Source organism: Microcebus murinus, chromosome 1 (genome assembly GCF_040939455.1).
Source record: "Microcebus murinus isolate Inina chromosome 1, M.murinus_Inina_mat1.0, whole genome shotgun sequence".
Taxonomy (NCBI): Eukaryota; Metazoa; Chordata; class Mammalia; order Primates; family Cheirogaleidae; genus Microcebus; species Microcebus murinus.
The window spans coordinates 76,943,253-76,963,542 of NC_134104.1; the positions used below are offsets into that span (position 1 = coordinate 76,943,253).

General features: G+C 42.4%; 1 protein-coding gene across 1 annotated transcript; it reads right to left on the bottom strand.

Moving 5' to 3' along the window:
- Window positions 1-3,855: 3,855 nt before the first annotated feature.
- On the bottom strand, window positions 3,856-15,652 carry FETUB (fetuin B). Its single transcript, XM_012789652.3, has 7 exons — window positions 15,305-15,652; window positions 14,852-14,962; window positions 13,141-13,228; window positions 10,646-10,815; window positions 9,818-9,919; window positions 5,287-5,367; window positions 3,856-4,396 (listed from the first exon to the last, which is right to left on the bottom strand). Exons 1-7 carry the CDS (start codon window positions 15,527-15,529, stop codon window positions 4,019-4,021), a joined length of 1,155 nt encoding a protein of 384 aa, XP_012645106.2. The 5' UTR covers window positions 15,530-15,652; the 3' UTR covers window positions 3,856-4,018.
- Between the last annotated feature and the right edge of the window lie 4,638 nt (window positions 15,653-20,290).

The window sequence follows — 20,290 nt, forward strand, 5'->3', positions numbered from 1 at the left end:
TACCAGTCTCTTCCCGTTTTCACACTTGGGCAATAGATTAAGTCTGAACTTGAACTTATCCTTCTTACCTGGTGCACCTTCACACTGCATCCCCTGCTGAACCCTCCAATCAGACCAAACTTTGGAGTGTCAGTCTCTTCCCCTCCTGCATTTCAGTCATAAGGTCACATGCTATCAAGACAACTTCTTTATTTATCGATTGATTTTAGAGACAGATCTTGCTCTGTAGACCAGGCTGGAGTGCAGTGGCCCAACCATGGCTCACTGTAGCCTCCAACTCCTGCCTTAAGCAATCCTCCTGCCTCAATGTCCAAAAGTGCTGGGATTACAGGTATGAGCCACTGCACTCGGCCTATATCGTTCACTCTGCTGGATTCATAAAATTTCACATTAGCCTATGAAAGTATTCCCAGAATAACCAAAAATCAAATGAAAACTGACTAAATGATTTTCAAGCATCTTCTACAGTCATCTTGAAAGGATCATTTCTGAGGCCCTTTAGGTTCCATAGTTTAAGGTAGGTATTTCTTTTTACATGACACACTTTTGAGCTCCTGTATTGTAATTTATTCTCCCAAGCCTCACTAAAATAAAACAAAACATACCAAAAAAGCTCTCCCTCCATTGCTTCTACAGTCTACCTTAAACACACATCTGGAGCTTTGATTCCTTTCTTACAATTAAAAAACTGGTGTAAGCCTACAGAGGATCTTGGAAGCATAAAAGATGTATGTATTCAATATAGAATTTTTGGTAACTTTGCAATTCTGGTCTCCCTGACCACATACTGATACTTCTGGAAACACATCTGTTGTGTAAACTTTGTTCTGTCCACAAGCCTTAGAATAAAGACACCTGCCAGGACATTATAAAAAGGGACATGTAAAAGATGGCAGACCTCGAGCAATCTTCACCCTGCAGAAAGAGGGCGCCTGGTCGCTTTCCCTAGAGCCCTTACCAGTTTATGAAAACAAGCACTCACCGATTCATGCAAGCTCCGCACCCTACAGTCCTTCCATGCCTTCTTGCTGAGCACATGGCAGTTGGTCTCTAACACATCCAGCGTGAGATAGAACAGAGATCCCAGGCCATCCTGTGGAAAGGGGTAGAAAAATGCATCACATCCCACAGGAAGCAGAAACCCATAAATCGCACAAAGAAGTCTCTGCTTTATGAGAGCAGAGTGTTCTCAGCAAGATTTCCAATTTGGAAAGCACCTCCCAACATGCGTCTCTGAGTTTCCTGCTCATCCTGGCCAGTCTCTGTAGTGTGTCCAAATGCTTGCCCCAGAGGGGACCGTCACTTGCCTGTCTGTGGCAGAGGGAGGCTTCCTGGAGACATGAGCCTGGGCTGGTGGGAACCTGGGAGTGAGCATTTATAGAGTTCTTGCTGTGGCCATTCTGTCAATAGCTGTTGCATGTCTTCACAATTTATTTCTTTGCATTGCTTAGTCGTATTGTATGGCAATAATGCACCACAGTTTGTTTAACCACGCACCTGTTGAAGGGCATCTGTGTTGTTCCCAGTTTTAGACTATTATGAATAAAGCTGCAATGAACATTTGCTTACATGTTTTTGTATAAACATAAGTTTTCATTTGTCAGAGATAAATGTCCAAGAACACTATTGCTGGGTCACATGGTAAGTGCATATGTCTTTTTATAAGAAACCGCCAAGCTATTTTCCAGAGCGGCTGTGCCATTTTGCACTGCCACCAGCAATGGATGAATGAGTGCTCTAGCTTCTCAGCATCCTTGTCAGCATTCAGTATTATCACTATTTTTTATTTTAGCAATTCTAATAGTAGTAGTGATAGCTCATTGTGATTTTAATTTGCATTTTCTTGATGGCTACTGAGGAAGAGAAAACGGAGAAGAAATCTGAAGGGGAATGGGCTGACAGGTAGCCAGAGAACCCGTAGTGAGTGGCAGAGACAACTGGAGGAAAAGCGTCAAGGAAGGGAAGCTCGGCAGTGTCAGACCCTTCAAAGAGGGTAAGTGTGGTTAGGAATGCTTCCTTTGGATTTAGAATGAGAAGGTCCTTAGGAAACGCCAGACCGGTAAGTTATGGGAAAAGAGCTAAACACCCATTACAGTGGGTTGAGGAATGAAACGCTGGTGAGGAGATGACACGCATGGGAACAAATCGCTTTTCAAGAATTCAGCCATGAAAGGACAGAGGTAACCTAAGACTGTTTCTGACTTGCTAAATCACAGCAAGTGACCAGACTCTCCCACACTCCATGCCCTCTTTTGATAACTCTTCTGCTGTCACAGTCCCAGATACCAGGTCCCAACCCAGATTTCTCTCTTCTCAGTAACATGCATGTGCACGGCCATCTCCACCAGGAAGTCCAAAGGCACTTCAAGTTCCCCACACCCAAAAGTCAACTCAACAACTGTCCAGTTAAGCCCTCTTCTCCTCCTGCATGCTCTGTCTCTGCAGATGGTGCCCTTGTCCATCCAACAGGGGACACACAGAGAGGGACACAAAGTCACGGTCTTTCCCTACCGTTTTTCAGTACAGAAGGGTAGTGTAGACCTCCCTTGGGGAAATCCCACTTGGGGCTCTCAATGGTTTTTCTCTTTGCCCAGGACCATCCTTGGGCTTTCTCTGCCAGGCCCTGTCTCCCAGGCTGACTCCAGGGGTTGAACAATCCAGGCTGCCTTGTTGGCTACTTTACTGTAGGGTACAAAGAGCCAGTGGGAGGAGGAGATTGGAAGGAGGCGGGAGGGGAGAGGAGGGAAGGAGGGGAGGGGAGGGCAGGGTCCTCCCTCCCTCAGGGCACCCCTCCCCTAGAGCACCCCTCAGGCAGTTCCTCCTCCACAGGGGCAGCTCACTATGGGCTGGGGAGGCCACCCCCTCCTCCTGCTCAGCCTGGCTGGTGAGGGCTGCCTGCGGTCGCTGTTGTCCAGGTGCCTCCACATCCCTTGTCCTTCCCTTGGCCTGGCCCGCAAGGCTTCAGGAAAGTTCCCTTCTCCAAAGTCTTTTCAGTGGAGCCACCTGAGTACAATTCTGCTTCTTTCCAGACCCCAACTGAAACACCATGTAAGACCCCACAGGACGCCCCCAACATAATCATTTTCCGTTCCCATGGGAAGCAAGCAGGTAAGAGTGGTGGAGTGTGAGTTCTGTCCACTGCTCTTATGCAAAGTACGCCAAGGCCTTTTCTAGGAACAAGTGCCAGGATGGAGGGCAACAGCTATATTTGCAAAGTCTCTGTCCAAATGTCAAAAGTACTATCTGGTGTGTGTGTGTGTGTGTGTGTGTGTGTGTGTGTGTGTGTGTGTGTGTACACACACATGTCTATTTCTAATTGAGGGGAAATTTGTCCTACAGAGAAGACTATGATTGACTGTCATAATGGGGCCTCTACTGTCTGTCCTGAGAGAATTGTGACAATGATCAATGTAGCACTGAGAACTGCTGTGGTCTGGTGCCCCACAGTGCCCAGCACAGGCCACAGGCACACGGCCCTCCCCTGTGCCCCACCTCTAAGTGAGTTGCCCACTGCTGAGACCCAGAGCCGTTCAGACAGATGCCAGGGGCAGTGGGCTGGTGCTGGTGTGGGCAACCCCCAGCTAAGGCCTGGCATGTAACTGCAGGGAATGCAGACAGTGATCCCTGCTGGGTCTCAGGGTCTCATAGCCCTTGGTATTAGAGAAAGTATCTTTCTTCATGGGAATGCCTCGTACTAAGATTGGAGCTGCTGAAAGGATAAAAGTGTGTGTAAGTGAGTGGCTGGAGACACGAGAGGTGCATTTCTCCATGGCATGAGACACGAGACGGGGTCAGTTTAGAGGGGACGCAGCCCCTGGGACAGGGCGGCACACAGTGCAGAGTGCAGACCACGTGGAGGGTTGAGGCTCTTTATTTCCATTCTCAGCCAACATGCCGGGAAGAAGAGTGAAAAAGATGTCCCTCATTAGCCACTCTCTACATTTGGACTCACTGTCTCTGTCCCCACCACCTGTCATCTCGTGCGAGCACCACACTCCCATGGAACCCTGTGTGGCTCTCACGGTGGGAGGACAAGAGGGCTGGCCTCCTGGGCTGCTCCCGGGCACTCGGCAGAGCGTTGTTCCTGTCCGGGGAAAGGCAGGACAACCAGCGTCTGCTTCTCGGGCCCCAGGAAGAGGAAGGAGACATCCAGGGTTTCTCCCCCGGGGTTTGTGGTTAGATCCAGCTGCACAGGAAAGGCCTCATGAGGGTTCTTTTCCTGGGAATTGTTGGGGTTTTTATCATCCAAGTCGGGAAGGTATTGGACAGATCCTTTTGGCCCAGCTTTGTAGGGGGAGGCAGCGAGAGACGTGTTTTTCCCCTGGGGTTCCTGAACCTTGGGGAGGTTCACAGGTTCTTTTTTAACAGCAGAGTTTTCATGTCCGGGGGCTGGAGCCTGTAATAAGAACATTTTCAAATGCAGAGTTTCATAGGAAGAGCCCTGCCATGCCTGGAACCAGGCTAAGCTAATCTGTACCTTTTTGTTGGAATGTTTCAGAGGGAGACTGGGTAGAAGGATTGGACTTCCGGTGAAAGGGTTAAAAAGCAAACAGATGGCAGCCAGGGGGAACCAAGACCTATGCAAACTTGACTGTAAGTCTCCCAATTTCAGAGCTGAACAATGACTCAAAGTGACTTGCTCAAAGTCCTCAATGAGCTGTCTTTCTGTTCCCAGCAGTGGCAGCAGCAGATGCCGTTCACTGGTTGTTTTTCTGCCCCAGGCCCTGTGTTTTGCTCTTCATTCAGGTCCTTTCACTGGCTTCTCACAGGGCTCGGAATGAGGCAGACATTGCAATCCCACTTTAAAGATGAGTCTACCAAGACTCAGGTAGCTACTTGCCTATTGTCACACAGCTCACAGGTGGCAGAGCCTGACTGGACCCCAGGTGGCCTGTCTCAACTGCCCTGCCAACTATACCAGGATGCCCCATAGTAAGAGCTCAATAAGTACTTCTGGAAGGGGAGTGAATGTTTTTAGGAAATGACTTCTCCCAGTGGTTTGGGGTAAGGTTTCTTCGGGACACTGAATTTAATGCTCCAGACAGAGGCTTGGGCCATCCAACCCAGTGGTTCCCTGTTTTTGAATGTGTCTTCCCTGTTCTCTAGGACCACATGTGACTAAAACAAAGCCGGACAGGTCTTTGACCAGGTACCCTGTGGGTGTGGGCTTAGGGCAGCCTGAGTAGAGTGGTGATCATGGATCTCAGGAAAATCAAAGGAGGGGCTGGGGTCGTGGCAGCTAAATATAGACAATCTGCTCTTCTTTACAATTAGATTGAAAAATACCTGTGTTTCAAAGAAGTCACAATTCACAGAGACAAATGTTCGGTCTGATTGAGCCAAAGAACCTGTGCAAAGACCAATGGGCTAAAAGAAAGAGAAAATACAATGTCACATGAGTATTATCAATGATCGTAAAGGGAAATCAGCTTGCTTTCTGCTTGTGTAGACACACAGCCAATGGACGTTTTTATGCTCCTGCCATGTAGTAGGTGGGCTCTGAGCCAGTTCTCTCTAGGTCTCTACCAAAAAATCACCCAAACTAGGCTAAGTTGCCTCCAATCATGAGAAACTCAGTATTTCTTGAGGGACAAAACACTGATTATTGGAAAATTCTTTGTATTGAGCAGGAAGCTGTGTCTATATAACTTCTACCTCTTGGTCTTGGTTCTACCCTGGTGTCAATTAGAAAACTTGTTTTCATCTTTCATGTAGCAGTGCTTTGTGTATGTTTCACCTGAGTTTTCTCTTCTCAGACAACCTCTCAACTCCTCCAACTTCTCTTTATTTGAAAATAAAGTAACTTTGTTTTCTTACTGAAAATGTAATATATAGTTATTTAGAACAGAGATAAACAAAAAGAAAATAAAAAGACCTGCAATTGCCTGAAAGGTACTTGTTGCCTGCAATGATTTGATTTTTTTCTATGCATATATATTTTTATTCTACAAAAATAGAATTATATCACATATATTATTTTATAACTCTGTTTTGTCACTTAACAATATATTGTGAAAATCCTTTTATGACATCTATAGGCTAATATGATTTTCTTTACAATAGCTACCCAATAGTCATCTGCATTATTTAATAAGTTCTCTTTCGTTGGACAACCAGATTGACTTCTAATTTTTTAGTTTGAATATTAAAGCTATATCTTTTCATGTCTCCCTAATTACTTCCTTAGGGTAAATTCCTAGAAGAGGAACTTTAATGTCATACAGTATACAAGTTTTCAAATATAAATAGAATATTATAATAAAATGTTGCCTCAATTTCTAAAGAAGAACTTTTAAGTATATCCACATAAAATTTACTGAAATGTATTTAAACAGGTTGCCTAAATGTGACTCTATTCACTATCTCCAGACCATATGAAGAGAAGGCTAGAAATTCCTTAAAGTGGGAAAATCTACTCAAGTGGGAAGTGTTTGGGGAATGGTGCTTCAACCTTTTCCTTCTCCTTTCATCACCAAGTCACAAAAGGGAGGGGCTCTAAGAGGACCTTCTGGAAAGACTGCTGGTACCAGCACCAAATAGAACCTGGCCACTCCCACCCTGGCTAGTATTTATGTAGACACCAAAATTCACAGGCCTACCTGGTGGTGACACTAGAAGGGAACACAAAGAGGGAGTTTGTTGGTGTTGCCTAACATGTGAACCCTAGAGTCTGGAGACATATGTGGCATCCAGATTGGAAAGGAAGAAGTAAAACTATCTCTATTTCAGATGACATGATGTTGTATATAGAAAATCCTAAGGAATCCATGAGCAAACTATTAGAACTAATAGATGAGTTCATCAGGGTTACAAGATAAAAAAATATAGTTTTTGGTTAATATAAAAAAATGGATTTCTATACACTTGCAATAAATAATCCAAAGATGAAGTTAAAAAGATAATTTCATTGCATTAGCATCAAAGAGAATAAGATATTCAAGAAATAAATTTATCAAAATAACTGAAAGGCTTGTACACTGAAAACTACAAAACGTTAACAGAAATTAAGTTCTAAACAAGTGGAAAGACATCATATTCATGGATTTGAAGACTTAATGTTTTTAAGATGACAGAACTTCCCATAATGATCTATAGATTCAATGCAATCAAATATATCCAATTTCCAACTGCTTTCTTAAAACTAGAAATTGACAACCTGGTCCCAAAATCATTATGAAAATTCAAAGGATCTTGAATACCCCAAACAATCTTGAATAAAAAGAACAAAATAGGAGTACTCACAGTTCCCAATCTCAAAACTTACCACAAAGCTACAACATTCAAGGCAGTGTGGTGCTGGTATAAGGTTAAAAATATAGATCAATGGAATGAAATTGGGAGTAAAAAGATAAACACTTACATCTATGGTATATTGATCTTTGAGATGTGTGCTAAGAAAATTAAATGGGGGAAAGAATAGTCTTTTAAACAAATAGTGCTGGGATAATTGGATATTCACATACAAAAAAATGAAGTCAAATCTCTATTTCACACCACATATAAAAATTAACTCAAAAGGATCAAAGACCTATATGTAAGGATTTATTTCTTCATTCTCAATTTTATTCTATTGATCTATATATTTATCCTTATATTAGTACTATACTTTCTTGAATATTGTAGCTATAGTAAATTTTGAGATTGGAAAGAGTGAGTCTTCCTATTTTGCTCTTCTTATTCAAGATTGTTTTGTCATTCTGACTACCTTGTATTTTCATACATGTAAATCTTAGTGACCTTAGATTAGGTAATTGTTTCTAAGATATGACACCAAAAGCACATTCAAAATAAGAAAAAAATATATAAATAGAATGCCATCAAAATTTAAAACTATTATACATCAAAGAAAATCATCAAGAAAGTGAACACACAACCCAGAGAATGGGGGAAAATATTTTTAAATTACATATGTGATAACAGCATTATATCAAGAATATGTAAATAACTCTTAAAATTAATCGATAAAAAGATAAGTAACCCAATTTTAGGATGGGCAAAGACATTTCTCCAAAGAAAATACTCCATAATAATAGGTGGTGGCAAAGATGTGGAGAAACTGAAAACCTCATACGTTGCTGATGGGATTGTGAAATTGATAGTCACTTTGTAAAATAATAAGGCAGTTATTCAAAGGATTAACCCTTTGCACTCGCTTGCTTTTTTCTCGATTCCTTTATTCTACTCGGGATTTAATTTTTTAAATACCCCAGATTTTACAAATCTCGGCAGTAGAATAAAAAACTGGAGTTTCTTTTCATACAAACGTATTTATTTGGATTTTTTAATATTTCAAATTATTGATACATTCAAAGAATAATTTTAATCTCTATAATTTTTCATGGTGTGATATTTTTTAAAACATTCACCCGCATGAAGACCTGGTTTACATTCACATGTTTTGCAAATATAAATCGTCTCTCTTCTTCCTCCTTTGATTTTTCTGTTAGAACAAACAACACAATCTTTGTGTTTTTTGTTAGGGTGAGGTGTGATTATATGGAGCTTTCCATCTAAACGTTGCTTTAAGTTAGTGGATAATAATCTACCCCTGGAAGTTAGTGTACCATCTCTGCAATTACATTTTACTTGTCCTTTCATGCTAATGAAAACAAGAAAAGATACTGGAAAAATAGACAAAAATCCCCCTTTCCCCTGCGGTGAAACTTCGTGTGGAGTGTGGCTCCACATCCGAGCTACTACCGATGCTAACTGTGTCGAGTCACACTTGACATCCGAGTGCAAAGGGTTAAACAGAGTTTTCATATGACCCACCAATTCCACTCAGAGGTATAGACTAAAGAGAATGAAAACATGTGTACGCAAAAACTTGTGCACTTGTTCACAGCTGGAAACAACCCAAATGTCTATCAACTGATGGATGATAAACAATATCCATACAATAAACAATCCAACAATAAACAATATCCATACAATAAAATATTATTTGGTAAGGAAGAGGTAAACCTATCTCTATTTGAAGACAGAGAAGCCTTGGAAACACGCCAAGTGAAAGAAGCCAGACACAAAAGGCCACACAGTGTATCATTCCATTTATATGAAATGTCCAGAATAGGCAAAGCTATAGAGACAGAAGGTAGATTAGTGAATTCCAGGGGCTTGGGTGAGGTGACAATGGGGAATGACTGTTAATGGGTATGCAGTTTCTTTTGGGGTTGGTGAAAATATTCTAAAATAAGAAAATGGTGATGATGGCACAACTCTGTGAATATACTATTAAAAACCACTGTATTTTATCCCTTACAAGGATGATTTTTATGGTGTGTGAATTATATCTTAATGAAGCTATTACTATAAATACATAAATATCATGAAAAAGATTTTTGGTGCATTTTGCCCAACTGTGCTGTGATACATTGTACCAAGTTAAATTCCCACCAGGTGTGTTTCAGATGATTTCAAGTCACCTTCCCCATCTTTGATGCATTCTTTCAATGGTCTATTTGACTTTGTCCTTCTTAAAGAGTGGTCCAAGGAATAGAACACCATGCTGTATTCCAAATATAACCAAGTTTTTTCAGACCAAAGTAGGACTATCACCACCCTTTGAGGATTTGTCTATATTTTATAGTCCCTATAATCACTTTTTGTAATTGCTAATGAAAATTACACTGAAATCAACCAAAACCCCTTATTATTGTATCTGGGCACACCTAATAGCTAATTTGCCAGTTGCTTCTTGGTGGGAGAAAAGCTTCTCCTGCTCTATAACACCTCATATATAATTTATTCTCCACAAATCCTTAGAGATGATCTGTGAACACTCATCCTAAATTATGAAGACATTCAGGAAACTTACCTCAGAGTCAGAGGACTGAAGTGAGCAGCTGCCAGCTTCGGCTGTGGTACACGGTGACTCTTTGACTAAGTATTCCACAAAGTAAGCAGGGCCAGACACCCACTGTTATGAGACAAAAGTCAAGACATAAAAAGTCAAGCCTTCCTCCCCGGGGGAAAATATTCAGGTTTGCCAGAATTATATTTACAGAAGCGATACATCACCAAAGGCACTGTCAATACACATATCTGTTGTCCCTGCAAGTCCCCACCCTGGTCAAACCATGGGCCATGATTTAGTTATTGAGAAAGCGTAATCATCATATCTTTCTTCCCTTCTGAAAGATTTGAATGGGCCCCAAACACCTTTCCCTGGGAAGCTTAATTTTTCTCACATAGAATTATCTGAATGATAATTCTCCATATGAAAGAGATAGCAACATAATCCAATTACAAATGAGCCCCCATTTTCCCTGATCCATAAAACTCAACATCCACTCCAGGCCTTAACATGGAGTAAAAGTTGTCCCGCTAAGTGGTCTATGACAATGTAGCAGAGACAGCGAATTTGCGGAGAATCCCCCAAGGAAACTGGAAGTCCATTTCTCTTCCTGCCCAAAGGTTGAGGAAGTAAAATGGAGTCACCTCACTCTTATAGAAATGTCACAGAATAACTGAGAAACTGAAACATGATTGAATGTGCATCAGGTCTACCAAAGTAGGGAAGGAAGAGAAAGGCTCTTGGGTTCTAATCAAAAGGAGTGCCCTGACATTCTCCCAGCTTAGGGATCTGTAGCAACGGTTATGAGACACACTGTTTGTCTGACTGCCTTGTGCCTTTCAGCCTTACCTGGCTAGAAGCCCTTGTGACTTTGACGAGAGAATACTGTTTCGAGGTGCTCTCATTGTTGTATTTTGCAAGAGACTCAGTAGCAGCTTCCAAGACCCGGGGATCTGAAGAATCAGCGTGTGTGGGGCCTGGGCAGTCCGGGCATATCCTTTGAATCTTTCTTCGAGAAACTGTTGATGTCAATGAGACCAGTTTAAAAATTATTGACTTTCAATCCTATAAATTACATGACCATAACAGAGGCAAAGATGGAAAAAAAAGATAATACTCAGTGTTGGCAAGGATGAAGTAAGGAAGACATTTTCTGGAAAGGAAGTGAATTGTTGGCAGGTAGATTTCTATAATGGGCATATGTTATTTTCGTAATTAAAAGCAAAGCAAGATAGTTTTTACCTCACACACATTTATTTATTCAGAGAATTTTGTTCAAAGACACATAATATAGTACATTGAATACGATCTTTCCCCCCAAGTATTTCAGTATGTCATCATTGCCTCTGCAAAGTAGACTGAGTGTCTTAAAAGGTTGGGATTTCATTACTGTCATGTCTTATTCAACTTTCACACCTTTCAGAAACATCATACCTAATATTTAATACACAGCCAGTGCTAAGTAAATGTTTGTAGAAAAGAGTGAATAAATGAATGACATAGTGGAAGGAAACTCTTTGGTTAGAAAATGCAAGTGAGATTTGTTAAAGGACACAAAATTACAATTAGATAGGAGGAATAATTTCTAGTGTTCTATACCACTATAGGATGACTTATAGTTAACAGTTCTTTATAGTTTCAAATAGCTAGAAGGATGATATTGAATGTTTCCAACACAAAGGAATGATAAATATTTGAGATGTTGGATATACTAATTACCCAGATCTGATCACCACACATTATATATATGAAACATCACTATGTACCCCATGAATATGCTCAATTATTAGTTGTCAATTGAAAGAAATTTTGAAATGTTAAAAAAAAAAGAAGAAGAAAATGCAAGTGAACCAGAACAGAAAATTGGTCAAATGCCTGTGTGACTGGTAGAATGATCATACTAACAACACAGCCAGAATTTCTGTTTGGAGGGAGCTGGGGGTGGTAAACCTAGAGTGAAAGTAAGGCTAGGGAACTTAGCTTGGGTTGTTTTTGCAGAGTAAACACATAGTTTACCTGGGTGTATTTGGGGCCTGGGGGAGAGTATGGTGAGTTACACCCACAGCTTGTCACCCTGCATCCTTACCACCTGTCACTTACTGACCTCCCATAGCTCTGATACCTATGACTGGCATTTAAGTCCTGAGATCATTTATTAGTTGCTGTGATTTAACTTATTTCAGGTGAGTCTTATCTTTCCAACCCCGAACCTCAAGCTGTGCTTAATAAAAGGTTTGCTCTCTTGCCTTGTTCCTCAAAGGAACCAGCAGCATTGTTACCAACCCGGGCTTGTTAGCAATGCTCGGCCTCAGGCCCTGCCCCAGACCTGTGGAGTCAGAATCTGCACCTTAACAAGACCCCCCAGAGGAGCCACATGCACATAGCAGTTTGACAAGTGGCTACATTATACCGCCTGTGCCATGGATGTTCTCTTTCCAAAGACTTCCCCTTCAAAACAGGAGGACCATGAGTGAATGCATGTGCATTTTTCAAATGTTATTCTTTCAGCCTCATTTTCAGTCTATTTATTTATTTATTGGACGACATTATTGACACCTTCCACTTGATAGGAACGGGGGAGAGTATAGCAAGGAAGAAGAAAGGACAAAATATTCTACCTAATGTAAGATATGAGGCCCCAAATGAAAGCAGCGCATCGCCTGTGTTCCCTGAGTGGTTTGGCCAAAGTTAGAAGGTCTGTTTGCTAAGTATCCAGCCATCGTTAATATATTTTTCGCATTACATGGCTGGATGCTTCCCAGACAGACCTCCTATATCGGAATGTAGAACAGGAGAGCACTCTTCCTTCCTGGAGTAGAGGACGCTGCAGAAGCAGCAGCATCGGTGGTAGTGCTTAAAGGATATCCTGAGTTCCAAGGTCAGAGGGCATCGGGGCAGGGCGTGCTCAGCAGAGGGAGAGGCACATTGAGATGCAGCCACTGGGAAGGGCGATGTGTGTGTCAGCAAATAGTGGGGCACCCAGGTGGGCGGAATGCAGAACTGCCATGGTCAGGGAAATAACCTGTGGCAGAGGGAGCTAGAAAGGGAGTTGGGGACCAGCCACAGAGAGCATGCCATTTATGTCAGGGTGAAAACTTAGGATTTGACCCAAGACACAGAGGATAATAGCTACTGAAGGTGATTTAGGAAGAGGAATTGGGGGAAGAGGAGCAGCACTGGACGAACATCAGTGGGGAAGCAAGTACTGGAAATATTAAGCAACTAGTGTTAGAATGAATCCAAAGTAAAGATGGGAAAACACCCTGTACACTCTTTGCAGAGCACTGGTTAAATGATCTTTTGCATATTTTATTGAAATTAACAAAATCATAGTGATTTCTTACCTGGGCTAAGAGTACAGTTATAAGCAGGTGAATAGAGAACTCGATGTGGCTTGTTAATATAAAAGATCACTTTGCATTGACCGTAAACCTGAAACCAACAAATACATTTTATGACATGGTAGACAAAACTGTGAGTTTTAAAAACACCTCAGTAATAAAAATCAGACATTATATTTTTGAGTAATGAGGAACTTAAGATCAAATTCTGTGGTTTTGGTGGGGAGGAACTGCAGTTGATCATCAAACTGTTGAACCTTTTTTCTGGGACACAGCTAGACTACATTTCCCAGTCTCCTTCACAGTTGCTGTGGCTGCGTATAACTGTATTCTAACCACAGGAACGTGACGTGTCACCACTTCCAGCTCTGGCCATGAAGATCTTCCAAGTTCTCACTGTCCTCCGTGCTCTTTCTGTTTCCATAGCTTGATGCAGATGAGCATGGTGACCATGGAAGTCATGAGTTGAAGCCGGCAGCATCTGGAGCCGCAGTGTGGAATGAATCTGGGTCTCCACATCGTTCCTGGGGAAAAGCCCCCTCCTGATCCAGAACTTCCATTTTGAAGTTCACATAAGTGAGAAATAAACTTGTATCATGTTAGCATCAGTGTACACCTTTTAGTGTATGTGTTTTAGTAGGTAGTGTCACCATAACAAATATAATTTATGACAAGGTAAATAGAGTATTTGCTTTTCAAAATCAGTTAGGTGCAGTTTGACAAATTGGTTATATGATTAGAAAAAATATCAATATCAAACTACTTCTAAATACATATCACTTCTTGCTCTCATGTTGTAAAATTTCATATCAATTAATAGACATAATCCCAGGATAATTAAGAATAAAATGAAACTGGCTATCTCAGGTCCCTTTCCTTGCCATCTTTAAAAGGATTAATTCTGGCATGGTGTGGTAGCTCATGACTATAATCCCAGTACTTTGGGAGGCTGAGGCAGGAGGATCACTTGAGGCCAGGAGTTCAAGATCAGCCTGGGCAACATGTGAGACCCTATCTCTACAAAAAATAAAAAATAGAAAAATTAGCCCAGCATGATGGTGTGCACGTGTAGTCTCATCTACTCTGAAGGCTGAGGCAGGAGAATCACTTGAGCCCAGGAGTTTGAGGCCTCAGTGATCTCACTACTATGTTCTAGCCAGGGCAACAGAGTGAGACCTGGTCTCAAAATTAATTAATTACTGAGGCCCTCTGGGTTCTATGATTTCAGAAAATCCAGAAAATCCTTCCATGGAACCCTTGAGATCTTTCATATTTTTAGCCATCCATTTTGCTACCTTCAAACCTCATATCAGTGCTTACTAAAACAAAACAAAGAAAAATAAATTTCAAAAGCTCTTCCTTCATGCTTCTGCAGTCTACATTACCCCATATCCAGAATATTCACCTCAGGTCTTCTCCTCACAATTCAAACGCTGGATCAGAGCCTAAAGGAGGGTCTTAGAGGTGGAAACCAATTTGGGGGCAACTTTTCCACTCTGGCCCACATGACTCCAGTGGACTTCTCAGAACCCCTCTGATTAGTTAAACTGTGCTCTGACTACAGAATTAGAATAAGGATATGGGCACCTACCAGGACATTATAAAGAGGGACATGTAAAAGATGGCAGACCTCGAGCAATCTTCACCCTGCAGAAAGAGGGCGCCTGGTCGCTTTCCCTAGAGCCCTTACCAGTTTATGAAAACAAGCACTCACCAATTCATGCAAGCTCCTCACCCTACAGTCCTTCCATGCCTTCTTGCTGAGCACATGGCAGTTGGTCTCTAACACATCCAGCGTGAGATAGAACAGAGATCCCAGGCCATCCTGTGGAAAGGGGTAGAAAAATGCATCACATCCCACAGGAAGCAGAAACCCATAAATCGCACAAAGAAGTCTCTGCTTTATGGGACAGCCAAAGGATGATTGAGAACATGCCCTATAAACCAATGAAATGTAGGCAAGTGTCAGAGTGGGAGCACAGTTAGCACTTGTTCCTAATACCAATAAGAGCATTGCAGCACAGGCTGGCAGAGGAGAGCAGAGTGTTCTCAGCAAGGTTTCCAAAATAGAAAGGACCTCCCAACATGTGCCTCTGAGTTTCCTGCTCACCCTGGCCAGTCTCTGTAGTGTGTCCAAATGCTTGCCCCAGAAGGGACAGTCACTTGCCTGTCTGTGTTCCCGGGCATCATTCACTCGGTTGAGGCTCAGCACATAGCCATCCTTTCTGTCTCTGTTGATGTCCTGCAGGGCAAAGCCCGCGACTGCCAGCACATCTGCTTCATTGCAGCCCCGGGAGAGCAGAGGCGAGGGGCCCAGGGCCTGCTGGGGCAGAGACACAGCCCCACAGCACAGGGCCAGGGTGCAGAGCACCAGGGGTAGGAGCAGGCCCATTCTGTGGGGAACAGGGCCCAGGATGGGTCAGTGTGTGGAGATGCAGGGACTGCCCAGCTGGTGGGGCTCTTTAAGGCAGGCTTGAGGTGAGTTTTGCAATTGCAATCTGAATGGCTGACCAGGGTATGCAGGGTTGAAACCCTCTGTCCCATCTTATCGTGTTGAATTCTAAACGTGGATTTCCCTGAGTCAGTACTTTGGGTAGGTTTTGCCAGTGTTTGTAACCTTAGACCTCTAAGCAACGTCATTTTCATGAGTGCATGTAAACAAATTTGTTTCCCAACCTTTTCCCAAGAAATGATAACAAACATTTGGTCAAGGCTCTGATGAGTGGATTCTGGTTTGTGTCCAGGTCCCCTCCTGAATTAGAATATTGAGGACTGTTACTGATAGTATGGACTGGCTAATAAACAGAGAAAAATAAACTAACAGAAAGAAAGAGGAATAAACTCATAGCACAGAATTGCTCCCTTGAAGGGAAAGATCACAACACAATAGTTCCTTGTTCAATCAACCACCTGGGGCTTAATCCATTTTCTCTAAGAGTTTTGTTTTCTGGGGCTTAATTTGTTATCTCTAAGAGTTTGTTTTCACCTCCTTGAAGAGCTCTAGGCAGACAGCAGGGGTGGAAACTCCCTCCCAGCTCTCCCAGAACCACATTTTAAGCACTTTGATAAGCTGACCTCACAGAGAAGAGGAAAAGAAAAGGAAGAGAGAGAGAGAGAGAGAGAGAGAGAGAGAGAGAGAGAGAAGAAAGAAAGAAAGAAAGAAAGAAAGAAAGAAAGAAAGAAAGAAAGAAAGAAAGAAAGAAAGAAAGAAAAGATGCAGCAGCTTCATAGCCATTTTCCTGTTATTGGTCTGCCACAGTAAATTTTTTTACCCTTTATAACCCCTGATAAAAAGCTCAAGCCACTTGTCCTCTGGGCCTACACTTTTCCTTTCTTTCTTTCATGTAGTGCCCTTTCTCCCCGTTAGGAAGTAAAATAAACTTTCTTTCTTTAATAAAACTATTCAAATCTTCCTGTCGAGAATTCTTTCTCATCCTGTGTACAAGTTCCCACCCTGTCAGTCATCTCCCCATCTCCACTCGCATAGTCCCTACAGAGATCTTCCTGGTCACACTAATACAGTACTTATCTCAGACAAGAGCACGAGGTCCTGGGCCCCAGTAGTGCTTGGTGAGTTCACATTTCTAGGTCAACCTCCCATGTTTCATGTTCTTGTTAGATCAGGAAGGTGGCTTAACCCCAGTCACCCAGCAGAAGCACAGGTGAGACACCTTAAGTACTTTGGACATCTTGGTGTCAAGCATTTTATTTAGATCATTTAGGTTATTTTTAAAACAAAGACTTCAAAGAAAAAAAACATGTAAATGGGATATCAAAAGTTCTCACATCATATTCCTGGTCTATTCTTCCTTCTATGGATATGTATGGAAGCAAACTCATTAAGAGACTAAAACCCAATCGTACTGTTAAGAGAAAGGTAATGATGGGCAGGTGGGCTGGAACACTAGTATACACTGGTTGAGACTCTTGCCTTCCATTTTTAGCTTTTTGTAAGTAATGCCTATTAGTAACCCATAAATATTCTTTTGAAATTGTTGGATTAGTAGATAAGAATAGTTATCTGAGGTTTTTTGATGAGGAACTGGCCAGAGGGACCAAAGATTTTGACTGGAAGTGGAGATCTTGCATGAAAGAAATGTTCCACTGGCAAGAACAGAAATCTAGGATGTAGTAAGCCATGGCTTATAATAGAGAACTGAACATAAACAAGATGTTTACTGTTTCTGAAGTCTCTATTTTTTTTAAAAAATGTTAACTATTATTTCACACCAAAAAGAAATATAATGATTTGCATCGCTGGTTAATATTACTGTGATTAGCTACTGGGATAAAATTTAAATTTTTATTAAGAAATAGAGTGGAAAATCGTTTTTTTTCTTTTCTCATTTGCTCACAGAGAAGTAAGTCATGGCATTGTGAGTCACTGTGGTGTCACAGAGACTCACTAAAACACACTGTTAAAGATAATTTAGTAAATCTAACCAGCACATTCCCAGGTAAGAATACTGAGGTTTAGGAAGCTGGAATGCCTAAACAAATCATAAATAATCTAGTTTAGGCAGAACCAGTACAGAAATCTTCTAGTTTAGAATTCTTCCCATCAGACCAAACATTAAAGCAACAACCTAATTGTAGTTCTTTTATTTACCAACCAATGAACTTGGGAAGTCAATTAAGTACTGTAAGCCTCAGTAGCTATTGCCATAAAATGGGTTAGTTATAGCACTGCCTCAGAGATTGTCCCTATGGAGGACTAAGTAAGCACTTGGTACACAGTGGTAGCTGTTGTGTCACCATGGTAGCAACCTATATTTCTACAAGCACTTACTGAGCAACGCCGCAATGCCAGGTGTTGACTCTGGGGAATCAAGGGTCAATAAGGATTATAAGATTAAGACGCAGGCTTCTACAGCCTGCCAAAGGTCATGTTTTGGGAACTTAATCCCCAGTGCAATAGTGTTGAGAGATGGGACCTTTAAGAGGTTGGGAAGGATGTGAGGCCGGAGCACACAGCAGCAGACAAGGGCCAAAACAGGAGGGAAAGGTCTGGGGCCTGGGGACATGTGTCAGACTCACATAGGTGAAGGCCATTAGTGCAGCTAAAATGAGAGGCAGGACTCAAACAGATTAAAAGATCTGATAAGATGGAACTTGTGACCCCTGCCCAAGGACCTCAAAGAACCTGAGCCCAGCCTCCTCTGGGATGTGGAATATGGGAGACCTGGGAGAGGCAGCAGGGGAAGAGGCCAGTCTTTGGAATCAGACAGTCTTGAGTTTAAATGGCGCCCTGGCCACTGCATGGTAGGGACCCAGAGACACTGTGGCTGTGCCACAGAATTTAGCTTCCTTATCCATAAAGCAACAGCACTCCCAGCCTGTGCATACACAAACATAATTATACCCACCTGTACAAAGAGGGGGACATAGTTCCTCTTTCCCCAGAAGCCCAGCCCAGGTACACTTATGTTTGGTCCCATAATGTGTGGGAAGTTGAGTATCAGCATGGAAGTTTAGTTTCAGCATAGGAGTGAAGAGCAAGGCTTTGGAGACAGATGGATCTGAGACTGAAGCTCAGCTCTGGTGGAGGGTAATTATCTACTCCAATGCTGTCCAGTAGAAATACATGCAAGTCACATATTTCATCTAAGTTTTCTAGTAGCTGCATTAAAAAAGTAAAAAAGAAACAGAGGAATGCAAGTTAAAACCACAATGAAATATCACCTAACCCCAGTAAGGATAGCTTTTATTAAAAAGTACAAAACCAAAAGCTGTTGGTGTGGATGCAGAGAGAAAGGAACACTTATACACTGCTGGTAGGACTGCAAATTAGTACAACCCCTAGGGAAAACAGTGTGGAGATTTCCCAAAGAGCTTAAAGTAGACCTACCATTCAATCCAGCAATCCCACTGCTGGGTATCTACCCAAAGGAAAAGAAGTCTTTTTTTCAAAAAGACCTGCACTTGAACGTTTATTGCAGCACAATTCACAATCGCAAAGATGTGATCAATTCAAGTGCCCATCAATTCATGAGTGGATTAACAAAATGTGGTATATGTATACCATGGAGTACTACTCAGCCACAAAAGAATGAATTAATGCCTTTTGCAGAAGTTTGGGAGGAACTGGACACCATTATTCTAAGTGAAGTATCTCAAGAATGGATAAACACCACAAGTACTCACTACTAAACTGGAACTAACTGATGGGCACACAGTGCACAGAGGGAAGTAAAAGTCATAGGAAATCAAGCAAGGGGGCAAAACCCACCTAACAGGTACAATGAACACTATTCCAGCAATGGGCACATTTACAGCCCTGACTGAAGCCATATATCAAAAATATCTGTACCCACTTAATATTTTGAAAGAAATAAGAAAGAAACAGAGGAAATTAATTTTAACAATTTTTGTGATTATTATAAAAGATTATGAATGGGTCAGTTTAATTTACATTCTTTGTCTCACACTACAGCAAGCCTCAATTCAGACCAGCCACGACGTTTCAGTTGCTCAGGAGTTGGATGTGGCCACCTTATTAGACAGCCCAGGTCTGGCCCCTGGGAGTCTCAGACCCCCCCCCCCCCCAGTGTAAAAAGAAGACAGTAGGAAGCTCCATCTCCTGAGACTGCAGTGAGGATTGATGACAAGGGAGGTGTGTGTAAGGTGCTTCGCACGGCCCTGGCACACAGCACATGTGGGAACAGTGTCTGCTGTCAGTGTTGTGACTGTACCTGTGGTCCTCACCTTGTCTCACACGGTACAGATCCCTGTGTGACTCTGCCAGTGACCTTTGCCCAGTCCAGCATCAGGGAAGTGGTCACACTTGAACGGTTCTCCTCCAGGTGAACCAGGCCAAGAGAAACAGGGCCAGTTTCCCTTGAGCCAGGAAGGGGTTGCAGGAGGCCTCCTGGCTGCCTCCCAGCTCACCCCTCTCCTGACACCGGTGTGAATCAGGGCAGCGACTTAGGTTTTTGATTTCAGAAGTGGGAGAGGTCAGGTAGGCCAGGTATAGGCATTGTTTGCTGCAGAGCAGGGAGCGGCGCAGCACACGGGATTAGGTCTCTGGGGAGTTGCAAATGTAGGCACCAAGTCTTGGCCTGAGAGGGCAGGGTGTGTACTTAGAAAAACTATACAACGGGGCCAGGTGTGGTGGCTCATGCCTGTAATCCTATCACTCTGGGAGCCTGAGGCG